The following is a 24,240-nucleotide window of genomic DNA, read 5'->3' as shown; positions in this document are numbered from 1 at the left end:
CCCATCTAATAAGTTATTAATTTCAGTACTAAAATTTTCACTTCTAGAATATCCTCTTCTTTTTTTTTTTATATTTATTGATTTTTGGAGGGGGGGAAAGTCACCCAATCTATTCTGTAAGGTGGTAAGTGGTGGCCATGCTGTAGGTTACACGCTCCCAAAGTGAGCTCAGTAAGAGCTCAGTCTTAGTAACTCAGCCGACCTCTGATCCCGCCCCCCATCCCACCCAGCCCTCGCATGGCACTCCCAAGCTACGCTGAGAGCCTGGGGACTTCTGTCCCCCTTACACCAAAAATCTGTAAGAAACTCGGCTGTACCTTTTGGAGGTTTGGAGACTGACTCTTTGGTTTCCTGATCCATAAAAAACCTGGCGAATATCACAAGGAGGGAGATGAGGCTTGTCTGTATGGCACACTTCCTCCCTCTGAGTCAGGATCAGCAAACTTTTTCTGCAAAGGCTAGAAGTGAGTATTTTCAGCTTCGTAAACCATGAAGTCTCCCCTGCAAGCACTCAACGCTGCCGTCGCAGCGCGCAAGCCGCCAGGTGACACATGGGTCAGCGCCTGTGGCTGTGCTCAGACAAGGCTTATTCATTGACACTGAGATTTAAAGTTCACAGAATTTTGATGTGTCAAGAAATATTTTTCTTTTCATTTTTTTTCCAGCCATCTAAATCATGTACAAACCATTTCTGGCTGTGGAGTGGACGGAAAGGGGTGAGATGCCATGTTTGGCACAAGGGCTTCAGAGGGACATTGATCTTGTGGCACTATAAGAGATTTCCCCATTTCCATTATAATATGAAGAGGTTCATGTCACCAAATTTCCAAATTTGTGATTTATGAAATATAATAACATAATTTGCCCCATAAATGTATATGGATAATAGGAAAAAACTAAACAAAACAACCAACTCATATCCAGAGCCATGAGACAGTCACCCAATATATTCTGTAAGGTGGTTAAGTTGTGGCCATGCTGTAAGTTACACGCTCCCAAAGTATGCTCAGTGAGAATAAATTTATTTATTGGCAAATGGTTAATCACTATAGTCAAATGATAATGATACCATCTAAAACTCATGAAGAGATTAGTATGTGCTTGATATTGTACTTTGTGTTTTACATGTGATAGTGCACTTAATCCCTACAACTAAGTGAGAAACAGAAACACCCTTGAAACAGAAACCAAACTAGAATGTCTAACAATTTTTTACATCACTCAGCAATTTGATGTAAGAGCTTAGTTTATGGATATTGTTAAGCAAAGTAGACACACCCAATCTTATATGAAATATTTGTCACATGCTTATTACAGTATGTCTGTCTGATGAAGAAAACTATTTCATAAACTTTTCACTTGCACTGAGCAAAGCCTGCCACAAGGTGGCAGTAAATGTACATTTGAGAAGGAAGCTGGAACATTTAACCCTTTTTGTATGCTATGGACCATTTCTCAATAAATTGAGCTGTCCAAGATTTTGTAACTTGCTTGAAATATAAATGAAATAACATGTGTACTAAATTTTCAGTCAACAGATATCACTCATGGCTTTTTGAGACAATTATTCACTGCTCTTTTTAACTTTAATCATCTTTATTTCATGATGCAACACCAGCTTTTGTAAAAAGTCTTCAAAAAAACTTTATCATAAAGTGTTTTTAATTAGCGACTAAAATAAGATAAAGTACAAAGGAAAGCATTATGATTAAGGAATTGAGATTTAAGAAGAGTTTTATGATGGCTGATCCTGTGGGAGGATAGAGAGAGCCCTTGATCAGTTAAAGGGCTGCAGACACTCTTAAGAGGACAGGATGACTCAGAAAGTCCTCAATGACTCAGAAAGTCATGAGATGAATCTTTTTAAAAAGCCAGAAATAAAATGACCCAAGCTAACTGGTTTTAAACCAAAGGAATTTACGTCACAATTACTTGAAGTTTTGCTTTTGTTTTTGTTTTCTAAAATCCCTTCTACCTAAGAATTATAAATCAAAATCCCCAGGGGTGAGACCTCAAATCAGGTGATTATAGGGAAAACTCCGGAGGGATTCTCAATGCCTATTCCTCTATTTAATGTCTGACATAAGCTCTGGGTAAATTAAAAATTTGAAGCCTTTTTTTGGCCCTGACCAGTTGGCTCAGTGGTAGAGCATCAGCCCAGCGTGTGGAAGTCCTGGGTTCTATTCCCAGCCACGGCACACAGGAGAGGCGCCCATCTGCTTTTCCAGCCTTCCCCCTCTCCTCCCTCTCTATCTCTTTTCCCCTCCCACAGTCAGGGCTCCGCTGGAGCAAAGTTGGCCCAGGCGCTGAAGATGGCTCCATGGCCTCTGCCTCAGGCACTAGAATGGCTCCTGTTGCAACTGAGCAACGCCCCAGATGGGCAGAGCATCGCCCCCTGGTGGGCATACCAGGTGGATCTCAGTCAGGCGAATGCGGGAGTCTGTTTCTCTGCTTCCCTGCTTCTCACTTCAGAAAAATACAAAAAAAAATTGAAGCCTTTCAATAAATTTTGAGAGATAGCAATCTAAAGGTAAAGGAGCCTTTCATGGGTTAGCTGAATATTTGGCTAGACTTGGGACAAGAATATAAATTTAAAAAGTGGGTAGAAGTGTTGCAGAGCTTAGTTTATGAATGTTGTTAAGCAAAGTAGACACACCCAATCTTATATGAAATATTTGTCACATGCTTATTACAGTATGTCTGTCTGATGAAGAAAACTATTTCATAAACTTTTCACTTGCACTGAGCAAAGCCTGCCACAAGGTGGCAGTAAATGTACATTTGAGAAGGAAGCTAGAACATTTAACCCTTTTTGTATGCTATGGACCATTTCTCAAAAAAATGTTTTAAGTGCGTAAAATAAAATGCACAGTAATATATGAGCTTCCTTAAGTGTATGAAACAATAATATCTAACAGAAAATCTAATAAAACCCATAGTTCTGAAGTAGTGGTAAGTGTAAGAAGAAAATATGTGTGATTTCTATTAGTAACAAAATCTAAAGTACTGTTAACACGGTTGTGATTTATTTCCTACACTTGTTATTGAATGTCCATTTCTAGACAAGGTTAATGAAAATAAAGACAAGTTCCTCCACCTGAGTTCACAGATCACATGAATTCTATTCAGACCCTCTAAATTGAAGCATCTGTATCCTATGAAAAACCATATTAGTCCCACGGGTAGTGGGTATTAATTAGTTACAGAGGGTCCACAGGTGATGACAGTCTTGACATATGACATTTCAAGTTTGTAACACTTGCATAAAAACTAAAAAAATTGAGATGTGAGTGTTTCCTCTTATACCATTAGCATTGTCCTTAGGGGCTACGTGGGTGAACTATTATGGTTACTCACAGCGGAAGAATATGTAGTAACCAGTGTATGAGCGAGGGAGTTGGTGTCCCCCAGTACGCTTACCCACACCATTTTGGACTGTTAAAAGCGTCAGTGTTCCATTTGTGTTAGGCTAAGGAATGTTTCGTCTTACATCAAAATTCAGGTTACGTCACTGTCTAGGAACAGAACTGTATTGTAACCCGAGAACCCCCTTTATCTGGTTTGTAACATATTTGCTGAAGTTACGTATAGGTATGCCACACTTTATAAAATAAATGTTTCTAAAATGATAAATGTAAAATCAAGCATTGTATATAAATCTATTTCTCCTCTTTGTTTTCATCATAAACTGGAAATGAAATTTCTCTCTGGAAAAAAGAAAGATGTGTTGAGGACATGTAATAAAATTATTTAAAAATGAGTCAGATTTTAAAAAAATTTAAAGTAAAAACATTTCTAAAAGTATTTGTTTCTGGCCTGACCTGTGGTGGTGCAGTGGATAAAGCGTTGATCTGGAAATGCTGAGGTCGCCGGTTCGAAACCCTGGGCTTGCCTGGTCAAGGCACACATGGGAGTTGATGTTTCCAGCTCCTCCCCCCTTTTCTCTCTCTCTGTCTGCCTCTCTCTCTCCTCTCTAAAATGAATAAATAAAATAAAATAAATTTTTTTTAAATGTATTTGTTTCTGATGTCACTATGTAAGTATAAAAACAGTTGTTTTGGCCCTGGCTGGTTGGCTCAGTGGTAGATCGTTGGCCTGGCATGCAGGAGTCATGAGTTTGATTCCCGGCCAGGGCACACAGGAGAGGCTCCCATCTGCTTCTCCACCCCTTCCCCTCTTCTTCCTCTCGGTCTCTCTTCCTCTCCCATAGCCAAGGCTCCATTGGAGCAAAATTGGCCCGGGTGCTGAGGATGGCTCTGTGGCCTCTGCCTCAGGCACTAGAATGGCTCTGGTTGCAGCAGAGCGATACACCAGATGGGCAGAGCATCGCCCCCTGGTGGGCATGCCGGGTGGATCCCGGTCAGGCATATCCCGGTCTGACTGCCTCCCCGTTTCCAACTTTAGAAAAATACAAAAAAAAAATTGTTTTTTGCCTATTTTCCATGTGCAAGATATTATATGCAGAACTTTGTGCACATTATTACACTGAATACTAAAAATAATTATGATAGTTACTCCTCTAACCCTCCTGTTACTGAAGAGCTAGGGCTGTTGTGTTGGAGGGGCAGGTAAACCTGAATTCATTCCTGGCTCTACGCTGATGAGCTGATTGACATCGAGCAAGTTTCCTAACCTCTCTCACCATGGCATCGGCCCAGCATGTGGAAGTCCTGGGTTCTATTCCCAGCCAGGGCACACAGGAGAGGTGCCCATCTGCTTTTCCAGCCTTCCCCTTCTCCTTCCTCTCTATATCTCTCTTCCCCTCCCACAGCCAGGGCTCCACTGGAGCAAAGTTGGCCCAGGCGCTGAAGATGGCTCCATGGCCTCCGCCTCAGGCACTAGAATGGCTCCTGTTGCAACTGAGCAATGCCCCAGATGGGCAGAGCATCTCCCCCTGGTGAGCATGCCGGGTGGATCTCAGTCAGGCGCATGCGGGAGTCTGTTTCTCTGCTTCCCTGCTTCACTATAGTCAAATGATAATGATACCATCTAAAACTCATGAAGAGATTAGTATGTGCTTGATATTGTACTTTGTGTTTTACATGTGATAGTGCACTTAATCCCTACAACTAAGTGAGAAAAACAGTTAGTAGTCCCCATTTTATAGATGAAGAGACTGAGGCTTGAGGATTTCAGATCCATGTCTTATTTTAAAATTTGTGTTCATCATCACTACTATTTCTCGGGTCTTGGACCTTTGGGTCTGCATGTGAAAAGTAGGATGGTGGAAATGGTGAATCCCATTGTCTACTGTCTATCACCTCTGAATGATATGTGATAAGGTGAATGGTATAGTCACATCTCTTTCCTCTACACATGTCCTCAGCAGGCTTTCCGCATTCCACATTACCCATGACAAGGGGGTCAAGGGTACCAGAATCCAGATACATAAAAAAAGGGGTCATTGGCAGCCCTGGCCGGTTGGCTCAGTGGTAGAGTGTTGGCCTGGAGTGTGGATGTTTTGGGTTCGATTCCTGGTCAGGGCACACAGGAGAAGCTACCATCTGCTTCTTCACCATTCTCTCTCCCCTCCTCTCTCTGTCTGTTCCCCTCCTGCAGCCATGGCTCAAAGAGCCTCTGTCTCAGGTGCTTATAACAGCTTGGTTGTGAGCATTGGCTTCAGATGGGCAAAGCATCGTCCCCAGATGGGGGTTGCCATGTGGATCCCAATTGGAGCACATGTGGGAGTCTCTTTCTCTGTCTCCCCTCCTCTCACTTGGAAAAGAAGAAAAAGAAAGTCATTGGCTAGGGACAGTTAAACAGTAACATGTTTCATCTCCACAAAGATACTCTGAAACGGACAGGCATTTAGAAAAATGACAGGATATATTATTCTACACTTCTGGGAAGATGGTCAACTGTGGATTATTCAGAGAAAGTACAAAAACTGTATAATTTATCTGGATTAAAAAGGAGAAGTGACAGGAAAAGAGTGAAACTCCAATCAAGTTTGTTATTCAGACTAAACTGGTTTTCAATTAGCGCTCTATACACAGCAGAAAGAACTTGGACTTTGGTGTTGGGGCGATCTCATCTATAAACACAGCTCTGTCCTCCGAGCCCTAGGACTTTGGGCAAGTTATACAAGTCCCCCGAGCCTCAGTCTCTTCACCATAAACATTACAATTATGTAGACATTGACATTATTTATTTTTGTTTTTGGGGTGAGGACTGAATAACAACATACGAACAGCTCTTTGCACCACAGAGGAGGTGCTGCATAAGGGGAGCCTGAATTACACAATGTTATCATTATTTCCTAATTCTTTCTTAATTTAGAAAATTAAATTTAATGGGGTGACACTTATCAATAAGAGTAGAGTGCACAGGTTTCAGGTAAACATTTCTATAGCATTTGAACTGTTGATTGTGTTGTGTACGCATTAGTTCCTAATTATTTACCTCCGAGTTGGCCCTATTTCCTTTGCAATAAGACAACTTCCTGGGCAGTGCCAGGGACACTGTACAGAGAGAAGGACCTACGTCAGTCAGGGATTGGTGGCTCTCTGTAAACGCATGTGGAGACGCCATTAAACACTGTCACCGTCTTATTGATCACAGTGAAACCATTATAGTATTTTTCTAGAAAGTATAATTTTCACTGATCGGTCCCACAAAGTACTAATTGTCATTAACTAATATTAGCAAAGTTATTAGTATTATAATGGGTGTCATTTTTACTATTGCATGTTGAAATTTCTCCCAGTATCTAAACTAAATAAAACATGGTGACAGCCAAGTCTAAGGGGGGAAATCACACAAAGAATGGAAGGCTGATATTTCTTCTGTGTAGATGTGACTCATATTTATAGCTTGTTAACTGATGGAATGCAGAAAGGCACATTTTTCTCCACCTGATTAAAAAGTTCATTTATAAAGTTATATTAAATGCTTCACTCACCCAACTGACCAGTGCTGCTCTCTACCCCCCTGTGCAAGGATCTGTTAGGAACTAGGTCACAGTTAGAAAAGTCCCAGGTACCCGAGTAGCTTATAACCTAAAAATATATACAAACCACAGATATGATAAAGAAAACATTATGAAAAAACACATAGATAAGTTCAAAGTAATAATTACAATATTATAAAAATGTTAAAGAAAGTATGGAAACCAAATTAAAATATCCAAACAAACCTGAGGGGGTTTCTGGTTTGGTCTTCGTTTCAGATCTGAGTTCTTTCGGTAAAGCCACTGAGTGTTTCGAGTTGTGAGGTACTTTTGCAGGAATTTCTATTCCAGCAGAGCTTCCTGGCTGTTTACCAAAGAGATTTTTTTCCTTCATAAGTAAATCATTTGACAAAAAGAAGAAAACATCTGATAAAATTATAGCATGCAAAGGTATGTTCCTTCATCTTTTTTTCATTCTACTCTTGACCTCTGTCCAGAGCTCTCAGGACAAACCAACACCCACTCAAACAAAACTCAAAATGTCTACATTGTTGGTCCATTTAAACTTGACCTTAGTGTTTCCTTTAGGTTCAGGAAGTGACTCTTTTTTGTTGTCTTTTGTCCACAATGATTTAAGTGCTTCATAAATGTTCTGACTTGCAGCATAGGCCTTTTTCCCAGTTACCTAATTAAAACAAAAAGTGAGACAGATAAGCTATTTTTAAAGAGTTGAAGTAATTCCTTTAATGTTAAAAATTTATGTCAGGATTTTGTAACAGCCAAGTTAGAGTCAATAGTCAAGATCTGAATGAACTTCTAGATGGCATAACATAAAGCTCCATTTTAAATCTTACATTAAAAATCACTTGCCTCATGTAAAGGGGTAAAAATAAAGGTACACTTAGTAAACCAAGGGTGAATCCTAACGTGAACCATGACCTTTGGGTTGTAATGATGTGTCAGGGTAGGTTCATCAATCATAACAAACGGACCAGTTGAGGGAGGGCTCAGAGGAAGTTACCCATGAGAGCAAGGCTTGTTCTGGAAATCTCTGTTCCTTGCCCTGAATTATTTTTGTGAACCTAAAACTGGTCTAAAAAATGAAGTCTTACTAACCGTATAGTTAGCATTCACACTGTGGATTTAAAAGTATGCTAATTTAAGAGTTTGGGAAAGACAGTTTGAGATAATCAACAGCTGATTGAGAAAACAAGACTTATGATGCTACAAAGTAAATGCTTTCTTTAAATATGTATGTAGCTTTCTCTAGTCATAATGAAAAAAGCATCAATGTATTTCTACAGAAATAATTCTCTTTTATCGGCCCAAACATGACACACAAAATGAACTACCAACACTAAAGCAACATCATACACCCTTTAGGAATCTCTTGCAAGGCATGGGACCTCTTCAGAAAAATCCACATACTGTGGAAGAGCTCTCACCTGACTTCTTTCTAAGAGACTTGTCTTATAAAGGTGTTTTAAAAATTTGTAATAAATGATGTTCATAGAATGCTGAATAATCATCGCTAGTGGATACTCTTCAATATGTTCAAGTACTGCCTCTCACAAGTGATCTATATGCTTAGCACGAATGAAGTTTGTTTCCAAGTCTCTACATGTTTTACTATATCAATTTAAGTGCAACAAAAAAAGGATGAAATATGAGGGTGAAAAAATTGCTGTGTATAGCAAAATTCAGTTAAATGCTTTGTCAACACTCAAAAGTGTATTACTTTCAATTTTATAACCCACATATGAGGGAATTCATATGGTTCTTCACTTTTTCCATCTTATTTATTTCACTTAGCATTGTATCTCAAGGTCCATCCATGTTGTCACAAATGGCAGTATTTCATCCTTTCTTATGGCCAAGTAGTAATCCACTACATATATGTAGCATTTCAACCCTCTATCAAAGGAGACTTTGATTGTTTCCAAGTCTTGGCTACAGTGAATAATGCTGCAATGAACAAAGAGGTGCATATATCTTCACAAATAAATGTTTTCAAAATTTTCAGGTAGACACCCAATAGAGGGATAGCCGGGTCATATGATAGCTCCATTCCTAATATTTTGAGGAACCACCACAGTTTTCCACAGTGGCTGTACCAGTTTATATTCCCACCAGCAGTGAATGAGAGTTCCTTTTTCTCCCCAGCCTCTCCAATGCTCGTTATTACCTGTCTTGTTGATAACAGCATATCTAACAGGTGTGCAGTGGTATCTAAATGTGGTTTTGATTAGAAGTTCTCTACTAGCTAGTCAAGATGAACATATTTTCATATATCTGTTGACCATTTCTATGTCTTCTTGGGAGAAATGTCTGTTTAGGACCTCTCCCCATTTTTTTAATTGGGTCATTTGTTTTATTAGTTGAGCTGTACCAGGTCTTTATATATTTTGGATATTAACCTCCTGATAGAGGTGTTGTCTGCAAAAATCTTCTTCCTTTCAGTTGGTGGTCTTTTTGTTTCACTGACAGTGTCTTTTGCTGTGCAGGAGCTTTTTAGTTTGATATGGTCCCCTTCATTTACATTTGCTCTTGCTTCCCTTGTCTTTGCAGTCAAATTCATGGGATATAAAATTGAAAGCAATGAACAAACAATACAAATAAACAGACAAAAACTCATAAATACAGGCCCTGACTGGTTGGCTCAGTGGTAGAGTGTCAGCTCAGTGTGTGGAAGTCCCGGGTTCAATTCCTGGCCTGGGCACACATGAGAAGCATCCATCTGCTTCTCCACCCCTCCCCCTCTCCTTCCTCTCTGTCTCTCTCTTTCCCTCCCACAGCCAAGGCTCCATTGGAGCAAAGTTGGCCCAGGCGCTGAGGATGGCTCCATGGCCCCCGCCTCAGGTGCTAGAATGGCTCCAAGCGCAACGGAGCAACGCCCCAGATGGGCAGAGCATCGCCCTCTGGTGGGCATGCCAGGTGGATCCTGGTTGGGTATATGTGGGAATCTGTCTCTTTGCCTCCCTGCTTCGAACTTTGGAAAAATACCAAAAAAAAAACACCAAAAAAAGAAACAAAAAACTCAGACACAGACAACTGTGTGGTGGTCACCAGAGGAAAGGAGAGGTTGGGGGGGAAGGGTAAAGGGGGTCAAATATGTGGCCATGACAGGAGATTTGGGTGCTAAATACACAATGCAGTATACAGAGGATGCCTTATAGAAATGTACACTTGGAACCTATATAGTTTTATTAACCAATATCACCGAATAAATGTAATTTTAAAAAGTAAGAGTATTACTAAAAACAAATAACTGCTGCCAAATTAGGGGTGACCAAGACAACTGTAAAAGACTAGGAGAAATGATAAAAATCCAAAAGGATTTTACTCTCATATTATTTACAAAATGTGTTTAAGAGCTTATTCTATTTAAAAAAACCAACAACAACCTAAACTGAAAACAGTAGAAGAGATATTATATATATGGCTAACTATCAGACAGGTGCTATGGACCTTCACCAGGGAGAACCATACTCATAGAGAAGTCCTACTTCAAAAGAGGAAAATGAACACACACTCATGTTTATTCTGATATACATATTTAGGAACATATTTATGATTATTAAAAGACTTCCTATTGTGACATTTCTGATTAATTGCTAACTACGGATCATGATAATATCAAATTAGAAGGCATCTAGTATACATACACTTTTTCATATGGGCTATAGGTTGGTGAGTCACAGGGTCTCTGAAGTTCCCTATGAGTCCAGGTTAAGAACCCATGCTTATCAATATATAAACATGTATTATATATATGGTCTACTATATATAAACATATTATATCTAATATCTAATATAGCATTACATATATTAGAATCCACTAAATGTTACATATGACATTAATGTGTGACTGTTAAATGAAAAATAAGGGGCCCAACTCTAGAAATTTCAGTGATAATCATTATTTAACCACAGAAGAACATTTAGGAACTCATCTTAATAACTCTTTTACTTAGAAATTTTAATTTAAAGACCAGCACTTCTCTTTATTTCCTTCTGTCAAAGTAAAGTTAAATTTAATGTTTCATTTTTTAATTAAAAATGAGACGTGCACCGCATATGCTCTGATCCTGTTCTTATGAAACTATATCTGCCTATTCACCTGTCTGTTTTTCTATGTCTATGCAGGCCTGAAAATATGACTAGAATATCATTCTATCAAATGTTAACACTGGATATTTTTCTGAATGGAAGAATTTCAGGGAGGGAATTAACTTTTTTCTAGACGTTTTTGTAATGCTTAAATTATTTAAGGATGAGCAGGGAGAAATTTTATTTAACAAATGATGTCATTGCTGTGAACAAAGAGAATCAGTGGCAATATTCTGCACTGGGAAGAGAAATGCACTGGAAGTCCAACACCGGAAACTGAACAAACTTTAAATGAAGTCACTGTGAAACTTTTCTGGGCCACAGTTTCTTCACTGGTAGGTGAGAAAATTTGAAAGTTGAATGTAATGAGCTCAAAAGGTTTCTTTTAGCATTGAAGTTATATGAATTTAATTGGCTAATTCCTACATCAATTTTTGAAAACATTTAAAACAACAAATGCATCATTTTGTCCAACAATTATGGCAAGTATAACAAGATTTTAATTCACTGCTCTTTTCATTTGTTACAAGCTTTTATGATTTGATTACATTATAAACTACACGGGGCACTCTGTCCTCGACAATCTCAAAGTACTGAAGAGGCATTTTTATCTACATCAATAATTGAAGAGATGCTGTAATTATAATACAAGTACAGAAAGTCCTTTTGGTAACATTTTGTGGTGATTCAGCCTGAGGGGCAAATGTTAAACGTTGGTAATTACGGGAAGCAGGAAAAAACAAAATAATTGCACATCCCAACATTCTCCTTCTCACTCTGAATAGGTGTTAAAAATAAAGTAAAATACTGACAAGCTGTTCACATTATTAGGAAAATATTTGTATTTGTAGGTAAGCTCACAAGAAAATGACCAAATAACTATTAATAAGGATTTTCATGGAAAGTGTTACTTAGTTCCAGATGGTTTCAAAATTGAGTTTGTACACGTTTCTGTATTATTCTTCTCTTTTTTCACTTTCAGAAGCCTCTGTTATGTCGTCTGGGCACCTACTAAATGGCTAGTTCTTATATGGTTTTAATCTGCTGAACTGACAGCTGCCAGCAGGTGTAATTTTCTGTTAATTAATAATTGAATTTACATAGTTCTACAATAGAGCGATATTTATCCCCATAAATTATAAATTATAATTCAGTGTCTCTGCAATTAATCCTGAGACCAGCATTTAGAATGTTGAATTATACTGAAACAAATCCATACTATTTATCTGTGATGATCATATAGTTAGCAATGGCACTTAGCATGCTGAGATGCCAATATGTTTTGCCAGTGTAACAGTTGATACTAACTGTATTTCCCTGAAAAGTATATGTTACAGATACTGTGTGACATTTAAACATTGCCACACTGAGAGTTTCAACAAATACTGAAATGCAGTTTCACTTAAAGAGAACTTACCTTTGCAATTATTACGGACTGAACTGGGTAACAAACACTTGCTCCTAATGTGGCCAGGCCCAATGGATAAGCGATTTTCTTAAATCTCGAACCTAAGAAATTCAAACAAACTATTAAACTCCTAAGAGATGCTACCGGAAATTTAATGCTTTTAAAATTATTATAATATTATCTTTGTTCCCCTTGAAGCCATCACCCAATGTTAAATTATACACTTTAGGTAATAATACCATTCAAGATGGTAGTTACATGTCCTGAAGGATCACAATGGAATTAATAACACTTAGTTGTCATATTCAATTTAAGTATTCTCAGTTTAATATGATAATTACCTACACAAAGGAGATTGATGATTTCTTCGTTTTTAGAACTAAGTATTTGTTCATGTCCTAAACCATGTTGAATTGAAATGGACTCTCTTTATATAGCCTTTTTTTAAATTGTTTAAGTAGGTAAAAGATCCAACTATGCAATCAGCTAAGGACTTTAAAAAGCACATGACCCCTTTATGTCACTGATTCAGAATAGTGAAGCAATAATTTAATCATTGCAAGTAACAACTGAGATAATTCATTTCTAAGTGTCTTATCTAAGCATCTAAGGGTCATTTTCAAACTTTCTTTGACAGCAAACTCCTTTTCAGACAAAATCTTAAGAGACAGAATGTCAACAGGAACTTCGTATAAAAAAACAACAACCTATCAATTCGGAACCACTCTGTTTAGCCTGCAGGAGGGATGCCCGTATTGCGCCGAATCTGCAGTTTCCCCCTTTGCTTCCCACCACCCTGAACACGTCCACAGAATTCTGGGTTCTGCAGAATAGGTTGAAACCCACCGCTCTAAGCTAGAGCTTAGTTCCAACAGACCGTTGGTGCCAATCAATACGTACTTTAAATGCTTGTCTGGGTAACTTGGACTCTATAAATCTGATGAGTAATTTAGATGATGAAATTTCTAATTGGGGCTAAGTACTTTCATTCTCTGAGGAAACTTGTACCAACCTTAATTTAAAAATGAAATGGGCGATAATGATACATCAGTCAAGACTAAAGAAAAAACACCTGCCAAACTTTGCAGGCAACTTTGCAGTTTAGGGAAAATGAAGACAAGTAGTACAGTATTCTTTTGTCTGCTGTAACTGTTAGTAGGAGGCCTTCTATAGTCATGTATACAACAGACTGAGCTTGGGGGAAGTGGCTAAGTAAGCTGCTTCAACTTCTAATTTACTTTTCTTTCAATGCAGACTGGTTTTTGTGGTATTTGGAGAGGGACAGATAGGAACAGACAGACCAGAAGGGAGAGAGATGAGAAGCATTGGTTTTTCACTGCGACACCTTAGTTGTTCATTGATTGCTTTCTCATATGTGCCTTGACTGGCAGGCCACAGCAGAGCCAGTGACCCCTTGCTCAAGCCAGTGACTTGGGCTCAAGCTAGTGACCTTGGGCTCAAGCTGGCGACCTCGGGGTCTTGAACCTGGGTCCTCCGTGTCCCGGTCCGACGCTCTATCCACTGTGCCACTGCCTGGTCAGCCTCTAGTTTGGTTCTTGATGTGTACTGACATAACATCTCTTAATGTAATTTCCCTTGACTGAGCCAAACTCCTCAAATGTTCTTCTCCTAAATGTGGAAGGTGACAGTTTTTCCTGATATGCCATTTTAAATACCAAAAAGACTGACATTCATCTTTTCTCTACTTAATGTGAAAGGCTAGTCTACAATGGAATAAACTTCATTTGAGTTCAAGAACCCTATTCCCCTAAGCAGGAAAGGTCTCTAGATACAGCCACTGACTAGCAGCTATTCACTATGTGCTATGAAACCACTTAGGGTTTCCTTTCTCTGGATCTCTATCTGAAATCTGTAGTATAACAGAGTCAGACTCAACCAAGTTTTCAATCTTTGACCATGACTCATATTAAAGAACAAAATTTAAAATCACCTATGGGCTAGCTCTCTCTTTCTCTCTCCCTTCTCTCTCTCTCTCTCTCACACACACATTCTCATTGTCTCTCCTTTCCCACTGAAACAAAAGTTTCAGGACAGTTACCCATACTAAGTACAAAACACTCTGATATTTGCGATTCTTTATTTTATTTTTCATAAAATACTTCCCGAGATCAACATGTTTATTTTTCTAACATTTACTTAATTTACTTTACTAAAGTTAAGATCTGAAGTTTGAGAAACACTATATTATTCTAGCTCTGACATTTGGAGATATTGTGAATGATTGAAGGAACATTTCCCCTTAAATGGATCATCAGCTTCTCACTGAGAACTAATACATTTTGGCACATTTCTTTTAAAATTGAATATTTGAGTCTTACTGTTACATATGGTGATCCGGTTTTCAATTTTTTCCTAGTAGACATTTTGAATATGTATTCAATTAGCAGTAGTTCACAGTGTTAGAATAAAAAAATGGGGTATAAGGAGCCACTGACATTAGCTATATGGAAAATACAAGGTCATTAGATGACATGTATATATATATATATATATACTAGACTTAAAATGTTGTAATGTTCTTATAGTTCATATAGGTTTTCTAGCTGATTAGGTATACTTGAGTTAGGGATAGTTTAAGAACTAAAATTGGTCAAATCAAGCAGAAAGTTAACTGATATCAGATTCTAGACTGGTTCGGAACTGTGACTTCCAAACTAATGTAATTTAGTTGGGGGACAACGACTGACAATTGAGTTGTGGACACAGAATGAATGGAAGGTGACCAAAATGGCTGCTGATCAGAGAACCACATCTGAGGGCTTGACTGAGGAGAGGCAGTAGCATTGCCTGAGACAGCTCTACAGCCACAGGTGGAAGACGGGCAAATACAAAATTCACCCCATGTTTATGAAAGCGAGGTGTCCAGCCGTGTGCAGAAAAAGAATCAGCAGAGTACGGCCAACACTGCCATTCCTACAAAGGCCTGCATGTGAGGCTGGCTCTTGGCTGGCGTCTGGGAATGTGATTGGTAATTAGTTCCCTACAATGGCAGAAAACGCTAAATGGTTCATGCAAGTAACGTGGTTCACAATGAACTACTTTCCTTCGGGGAGCCTGGAATCTGGGTAGATGCTCGACAGCCAGTACTTATGGGACCAGCCTTCAGGAATAACCTTGGTCACTCAGCCTCTGATGAGCTTCTCTGGTTGACATCTCACATGTGTTGTCAAGTCATTTGCGGGGGATTTATATATTTACTTATTTATTTACAGAGACAGAGAGTCAGAGAGAGGGATAGATAGGGCCAGAGAGACAGGAACGGAGAGAGATGAGAAGCATCAATCATCAGTTTTTCGTTGTGACACCTTAGTTGTTCATTGATTGCTTTCTCATACGTGCCTTGACCGCAGGCCTTCAGCAGACCGAGTAACCCCTTGTTCGAGCCAGAGACCTTGGGTCCAAGCTGGTGAGCTTTGCTCAAACCAGATGAGCCCGCGCTCAAGCTGGCGACCTCGGGGTCTCAAAACTGGGTCCTCTGCATCCCAGTCCGATGCTTACTGCGCCACCGTCTGGTCAGGCATTAGAGGGGAATTAAGTGCATCTCATATGACTCCGAGCAGGGGACTCTTGGGGGCCGGTACCTGGTTTCCTCTATGCTCTGCCCTGTGTGCCTTTTCCCTCTGTTGACTTACTTTGCATCCTTTCCTTGTAACAAACCTGAGCCATGAATCTGACCATGCCTGACCCCTGAGCCCTCTGAGATTTCCTAGCTAACAGAAAGATCTTGAGTTGGTCTTGGGGATACTTTACAAAAGTAGTATAGTTGGAAAGGACAACTTTGGTAGAGATAAGAGTGCAATGATGGGGAAAAGAAATCAAATACATCCAAGTCCCATGTGCTCAAAGTAGCGAGTGAGCTGTCTACTTTCCAAACTGCATTTTGAGTTGGCTGATGTCAGTTCCAGCAATCTTGGAACCAAGAACAAATATATTTTTTTTCTCAGACGTCAGTATCTCTGTCTCAGATCCTTAATATAGCCTCCAGGAAATTGGTTGTCATGACTAAGCAGGGAGAAGTAGTTTGAGTGGTTAGTACACATTTTTATATTATCATAAAATTCTAAAGACCTTTTTCTTTTTGACAGCTAGAGACTATTAAGATCTTTAAAAAAACAGTTATCTAGAAAATGAGAAAGAAAATGAGAAATTACAATATTCATAAGGATAGCTATGTAGTTTTAAATATTTTATTTTAAAATGGTAATACAGGGAATTCAACTTTTTTGGTGTATAGTCTCTCCAAATTAATAGATGTATAGAGCTCTATGACCACCATGACAATCAGCATATAGACAGCTCTATTGTCCCTACAAATAACTCATGCTATCACTTTTATTCATACCTTCTCCCTATTCTTAACCTCTGGGAACCACAGACCTGTTCTATGTCACAGTAGTTTTGTCTCTTTGAGAAAGCCACTAAAATGGAATCATACAATATTAAACTTTCCTGAAATGGCTTCTTTAACTCAGATTTATCAAGATGGCTGCATGTGTCAGTGTTATTCCTCCTGTTGCCCGAGCAGTATTCCTTTGTGTGGATGTGCCCAGCTAGTTTATTGTGAATGACATTTGTTCCCAATTTTAGATGACGATGAAGAGTTGTTTGTCCATTGTGGTAGATAGAGGTTTGTCATTTCTCCTGGATAAACCTCCAGGAGTGGGATTACTGGGTCTCAATGTAAGTGTATGTTTAACTTTGTGACAAAGTTTTCTCAAACTATTTTCCAGAATGACTGTATCATTTTGTATTCCCACCGACAGTGAATGAGAGTTTCTGTTGCTCAACATTATCAAATATACTTGGTATAGTTAGTGGGTTTTTTAAATGTTTATCTTAGTGATTTGAGAGAGAGAGAGAGAGAAAGACAGGAACATCAAACTGCTCCTGTATGTGCCCTGATTGGGGATTGAACTAGCATACTCTACCCTTCGGGGCGATGCTCTAGTCAACCGAGCTATCCAGCCAAGACACAGTCTTTTTAATTTTAGACATTCTAATAGGTGTGTAGTGGTATCTCCTTATGGTTTTCATTTGTGTTTTTAACAAGTAATAATGTTGAACATCTTTTGGAATAGCTATATTCTTGAAAACACTAAAAGTTTTTAAGAGTAATTGTGCCCTATTATATAATTTAAATATTTAAAGGTAGCTTATCCTAATAATATTCAATAAAGGATAAGAGATTTTGCTTTGACAATATAATTCAGAAATTAATATAACAAAGTTGAAAAAGAGTATACATATATTTTTTTAAATCCTACCTTTTCTCGCTGAAACCAAGCCAGCCAACCCTGAAACTGTAATCACTCCAAGCTTCGGAAGAAAATCTCGTGGTGGATTCTTCAGATAAACATATGCATCTCAAGAAATCAGTTAAAAGTGAATATAAATGACTTATTACAACTGGACATTCTATATAGATAAAGTGCAAAAAAGTTAGACATAATAGCAGATGGTTTAAACACTTCAAAAAAGCTAAACAGAATAATGACTTGAGCAGCAAAAAGCTAGTTATAATAGCTACTTACTACAAAATTAATCTTCCTTCCAAAGCTAATTTCATGATATTTGTTTCCTTAATAATACAAGCCACTATTACTCTTCCATGAACTACAATGCGAGAGTCCATACCATAATATGGATTACTCTAAAGTCAATTCCTGATTGTATAAATTTTGTATACCTATCAAAGAAATGATTCTGGCTTTATTTGCTCAAACAGTGGTAGGATCTGGTAAGACTTAAAATAGATACTTTATAGGCAACTTTCAATAACAGTCTAAAGACACATGCAGCTACTGGGCCCTCCAGGGCACTACTGCCTCGTAACCTCAGAGCTGCTGTTGATCTTGGTTAAACCAAGAAGTTCAGGATGAAGAGTGAATCTCGAGAAAAAGAAGATGGAGAGTGGGCAGAAGTCTCGATCTCTTGGCTTTTTAGATATTTAAATTGTATTGGTTCTCTGTGGTCCAAAACCACATTCCTCTATGCTAACTAATTATTTAAAAGCAATCACTTATTTAATCATATTTCTCAAGATGGATGAGGAATATAATCTGGACTTAATTCTCATGTATGTTACATAATGATAATATATAATGATAATAAGTCTCCGTGATACTGATGATAATATATATATATATATATATATATTATCATCAGTATCACGGAGACTTATACATTTTAGCTGATCTCTGTGTCCTCCCTATACTCATTTTGACAATTGGCTTAGGCCAAATACATTATGAGGATATAATCTAAAAGAGTCTCAGTGCAGATGCTGCCACTTACAAGATATGCAGCTTTGGTAACCAACTCAGTCTTTCTAAAGCTCAATTTTCCTCATCTGTAAAAGGGGAATAAGTAGAATACTAACCGTCACAAAACTGCTATACCAACTAAATTAGATAAATTACGCAAAATACTTAGCATACAATTATAGCCAAAAAATTATAGGTACTATTGCTTTATTTATTATTATCATAAACTGCTATGCAAAGTATCCTTACAGTTGTTAAAACAGACAATGGAGGAGATACCATGCTTATTTTGTTCACATTAAAAACCTCACAAGGTAAAAAGAAAACAGAACATTCCTAATTATAAATGGTTCGCCCACCTACCTTTTCCAAATTGTACTGTATCCATTATTCCATTTTTCACAAAGACATAAACACCCTACGCAAAAATGGGAAAAAGGATATTTACATTTTTGAAAATGCTGATAATTAAATCAAACAGTTGACATCGCTCAGATTTAACTAAAACGTTGACTTAGCATTGCACCCAAATTGAATTTCCCTATTCATTCTGTGTCAGGACATTTGTTGAACGTCGCTTCTCTTCAGTTCTTGGTTTTCACTCTCTTTAACATGGCTAATACTTGTTGACTATTTTCCTTATATAAGTAAAGGACTGCTTATAAAATAATAAGAACAGCTCATATAAAAAATTATTGCAGAAACACAAAGATTTATCATCTGATTTTATAATGGCCTAGAAAACTGACTGGAATTTAAAGAAAGCATAAAGACAGGTAGATTTTAGCTTAGAAGCAAGATTTGATTAATAAAGATGCAGCAGCAACATCTTAATGATTTGTGGAGAAAAAAACAACAAAAAGCCTAAAGAAAAGTTCATCTCCCTTTTTAAAGTGCTCATTAGAATGAAGAAAAAAAACCTAATTAAGACATTTATTTCAGGATAGAAATCACCCCACACAGGCTAGTATCCATCCTGTTTTTAAATAGCCACATATATTGTCTATAAACCAAGATTAATTAACCCATGGAGGGATTAAAGCTTTATTTTATTTATTTATTTATTTATTTATTTATTTATTTATTTATTTATTTATTTTTTCTGAAGCTGGAAAAGGGGAGAGACAGTCAGACAGACTCCCGCATGCGCCCGACGGGATCCACCCGGCACGCCCACCAGGGGCGACGCTCTGCCCACCAGGGGGCGATGCTCTGCCCCTCCGGGGCGTCGCTCTGCCAAGACCAGAGCCACTCTAGCGCCTGGGGCAGAGGCCAAGGAGCCATCCCCAGCGCCCGGGCCATCCTTGCTCTAATGGAGCCTTGGCTGCGGGAGGGGAAGAGAGAGACAGAGAGGAAGGAGGTGGGGGTGGAGAAGCAAATGGGTGCTTCTCCTATGTGCCCTGGTCGGGAATCGAACCCGGGTCCCCCGCATGCCAGGCCGACGCTCTACCGCTGAGCCAACCGGCCAGGGCCGGGATTAAAGCTTTAAATCAAATTTTTTTCCTCTTACCTGATTCCAACTAATTTATTTTAATGCAAAAAAAAATAGTTAAACACATTTATTGAGTGATAGGCACTATCTCAATTACATCTGGAGAAAAATGAAGCATGAAATGACTTATCCACTATAACTACCCATAGCTGTGCTGTACTCCATTGAAGGAACCAGAAAACACAATCTAAATATATGGTCTCCTTTAGAATAGATGCTAACAAACCATGGGATTAAACACTTTTTTCAATGCAAAGAAAATAGAAATAAGTATATTAGATGGGAAAGGAATAAGTTATTGTTATTGAGATATCTTGGTATTAGTAATTTTGTCTCAGATATTTTTATGTTGCTCAGACCCACACGGTTGATTCTGTTCACTGTGGTTTCCGGCTGTAGGAGCCAGCATAGTCCCTGACTGCCACTGAGCTACTTCTCTTTAGGGACTGTCGCCCGAGAAAATTTCACCTTCATATAATACCTATTGACAAGTTAATTGGGAAATCTTGTAACTGTCACTTCTGAAAAAAATTCCCTTAGCTGTGTTTAGGAATTCACTTTTACCACTAGGGGACACTGCTCTCTAAATTTCAAAACATCATCAAGGAGTTGGAGTAGAAACTGAATTTGCTCTACATGGTTCTAAGTTTAATGCAGAATGTAATTTGACTCAGAAGTAATTTTTAAAAAATTATATTACATTGTAAGAGGAAAATTAGAGAAGGAACATTCTTTGCATCAAAGATGAAACGCATTCCAAAGTGCCCTTCTTCAACCTAATTATTTCAGCATATTAACAGAATATAAAGTTCTTCTAGCCTTAAATTGGGTGATAGCTGTAATAGCCATTTAAGTATCTCTCAGGAACAATTTACCTCATTGAAAACAACTTTGAGAACAGTAAGGAAAATTAGGTCTCCGGAGATTAAAGTGTGAATCATCTAATCGCTGGCATGATTCAGACCCTAATTAGTTAAGACATTTCCCTCTGAGATGAAACTATCACAAATGTGTACGCAGTTCAACTAGTGCTATAAGAATTATTTGACAGGCACAAGTTTTCAAAAATAACACCACATATTCAGCAGATGTTTTAAATATCATCTGGAATGGCTAAAATGAATTTGGTATTTCAATCAGATCATTTAGAATTTTCTTTTGTTAAAGAATGGATTAGAAAGAAAGCACACAGGTTCACAATTGGAGAGGCTACACTGGAAGTAAACCTGTGTAGCTATTAGGTCTGAATTAGGAAAACAACAGTAGCAATATAATCATTATGACGTTGACACCGGCAATGTGGACGCTGACACATGCCAACACGATAATGAAACATTAGCATTGCAGCAACTTATTCCATGCCCTACTGCTGGGTACCGCTGACTGAAGGCTAACTAGTAAAATAAAGTGAATTCTATTTTGCCCAATAGCTGACTACAGTCAGATTGGTTTTATGAGCTAAAATGAAACAAGTAAAAACTGTGCTTTGTCAAATAAGAAACAATTCAGAAGTAATCCCAGAGCCTCATGTGACAGGCCAAACAATGTTTTGTACAGGCTACGTGACCTAAGCACTTGTTGGACTATAATCTATGAAGTAGTCGTACAGTAGAAAAGTACGGCCACAAATTATTTGCTGCTACTTGTACTGAGGGGTGGCATTTCTCCCCGTCCCTTTAAAACTGGACTTAACAATGGGATGCTGTAGAAGTGACTTTCTTGAGGATTGGTGAGAAACTGGGCTAACCCTGCATAGGGCCTCCTGTAACCTTGTCTGTGGGAGCCCTGAACTGCCCATGTAGGTTATCCGGCCACCTTGCACAAGAGGCCATGTGTAGGTCCTTTAGTCAACATTCCCAGCTGAGGCCAGTCTTCTAGCATAGGGGACAGACAAGTTGACAGAGCTGACCGTGAAGCTGCTTGGTCCCTGCCAATCAGCCCAGTCACCTGATGGTTGCCATTGAGTCACCTCTGTGAACAACGCATGCAACAGAAGAATCACGTGGCTCCACTTCAATCACATCTCTGATTAACAAAATCACAAAATTTAATAGAATGGTTGTTGTTTTAAACCACTAAGTTCGGGGGGAGTTTGCTCCATATCGATGGGGAACTGGAACAACTATATAGCATGCAATACAAATCGGAAACCTCCCAGACTGAACAACCATTAGAATAAGCTTACCTTGCACCAGCTAATATAACGACCAGTCGTTGTGCGGACGGAAGCAAAGCCCATTTGTAAATTACCAGGCTGCTCTTCAATATATTTAGATTGCAGAGGCGGTGGAGTATATATGGGAAGCTAGAGGCAAAAATAACAAAGAAAAACAAAAACAAAAACCACTTCAGGTCAAAAATATAAAATAGTTGAAATTACTTTTCCAACAGTAGAGCAGAATAGGACTCCTCATTCCTGCAAAAAACAACTAAAAATACTGATGGTATATATACATTTTAGTTAAATTCATAGACTTGACATTGGTTAATACGAGTATACAGGTGTCAGGTGTACAGCTCTAGAATACATCACCTATACAGTCTACTGTGTTCATCTCCCCAAGTCAAGTCTCCTTCCCTCCCCATTTCCCTCCTTTATCCTTCCTTCCTGCCCCACGCTACCTTTCCTCTGTTAATCACCATGCTGCTATCGGTGTCTATGAGTTTTCTGCTTTTCTTTGTACTTCCTTAATACTTTCAGCTTTTTGACACAGCCCCACAAACCCCTCGGACAGCTGTTAGTCTGCTCTCTCTATCTCTGAGTCTGTTTCTATGTGGTTTGTTAGTTTATTGTGTTCATTAGATTCCACATATGAGTGAAATCACATGGCACCTGTCTTTCTCTGGCTGGCTTCAATCATTTAGCATAATGCTCTCCAGGTCCACCCATGCCATCGCAAAAGGTAAGGTTTTCTTTTTATGGTAGCATAGTATTCCATTGTGTGTATGCACCACAGCTTTTCTACCCACTTATCTACTGATGGGCACTTGGGCGGCTTCTAAATCTTGGCTATTGTAAAGAATGCTGCAATGGACATAGGGGTACATTTATTCTTTTAAATTATTTTTTAGGTTTCTTTGGATATATTCCCAGAAATGGAACTACAGGGTCATAAGGCAGTTTCATTTTTGAGGAAATCCTATACTGCTTCCCACAGTGGCTGCACCAGTCTGCATTCCCCCGAACACTGCATGAGGGTTCCCCTTTCTCCACATCCTCACTAACACTTGTTTGTTGATTTATTGATGATAGCCATTCTGACAGGTGTGACGTGATATCCCTCTGTAGTTTTAAGTTGCATTTCTCTGATGATTAGTGATGTTGGACATCTTTTCATATGTCTATTGGCCATCTGTATGTCCTCTTTGCAGAAGTGTCTGTTCAGGTCCTTTACCCATTTTATAATTGGATTGTATTTTTTGGGGAGGGAGTTGAGTTGTATAAGCTCTTGACAAGTTAACCTCTTATCAGATGTATCATTGATGAACATGTTCTCTCATTCAGAGGTTTTTCTTTTAATTTTGGTGATGGTTTCCTTTGTTGTACAAAAGATTTTTAGCTAGCTGTAGTGCCATTTGTTTATTTCTCTTTTTTTCACCTTGCCTGAGACAATATATCAAAAATATTGCTATGAGAAACTTTCAAGATTTCACTGCCTACATTTTCTTCTAGGATTTTTATGATTTTCAGTCTAACATATAAGTTCTTAATCCATTTTAAAATAATTTTTGTATATGGTGTAAGAAGGTTGCCTGGTTTCATTTTTTTTGCATGTTATCTGTCCACTTTTCCCAACACAATTTACTGAATAAACTACCTTTACCCCATGGTATGTTTTGCCTCCTTTGTCCAATATTAATTGACCATAAAGGCACAAGTTTATTTCTCAGCTCTCTATTCTGTTCTATTGATTTTTGCCTGTTTTTATGTTAGTACCTTGGTGTTTTGACTACTATGTATAGCATGGTGACTATAATTAACAACACTATATTGTAGACCTGCAATTTGCTAAGAGAATAACTCTAAGTGTTAATACACACACACAAGAAAATGGTA

At 38.4% G+C, this 24,240-nt stretch overlaps 1 protein-coding gene across 1 annotated transcript in view; it reads right to left on the bottom strand.

Annotated features, from left to right (window-relative positions):
• APOOL (apolipoprotein O like) overlaps window positions 1–24,240 on the bottom strand; it is a 74,302-nt gene that overhangs the window by 18,561 nt on the left and 31,501 nt on the right. Inside the window, exons 3-8 of the mRNA XM_066356319.1 lie at window positions 22,369–22,488; window positions 19,055–19,109; window positions 17,693–17,791; window positions 12,417–12,508; window positions 7,461–7,574; window positions 7,136–7,253 (exon numbers count right to left, since the gene is read on the bottom strand). Of these exons, the coding sequence (XP_066212416.1) occupies window positions 7,136–7,253; window positions 7,461–7,574; window positions 12,417–12,508; window positions 17,693–17,791; window positions 19,055–19,109; window positions 22,369–22,488 (598 nt within the window). The remainder of the gene's footprint in view (window positions 1–7,135; window positions 7,254–7,460; window positions 7,575–12,416; window positions 12,509–17,692; window positions 17,792–19,054; window positions 19,110–22,368; window positions 22,489–24,240) is intronic.

This window comes from Saccopteryx leptura, chromosome X (genome assembly GCF_036850995.1).
Source record: "Saccopteryx leptura isolate mSacLep1 chromosome X, mSacLep1_pri_phased_curated, whole genome shotgun sequence".
Classification (NCBI taxonomy): Eukaryota; Metazoa; Chordata; class Mammalia; order Chiroptera; family Emballonuridae; genus Saccopteryx; species Saccopteryx leptura.
The sequence above is the reverse complement of the archived record's forward strand: the minus strand, read 5'-3'. Positions and strand labels throughout refer to the sequence as shown.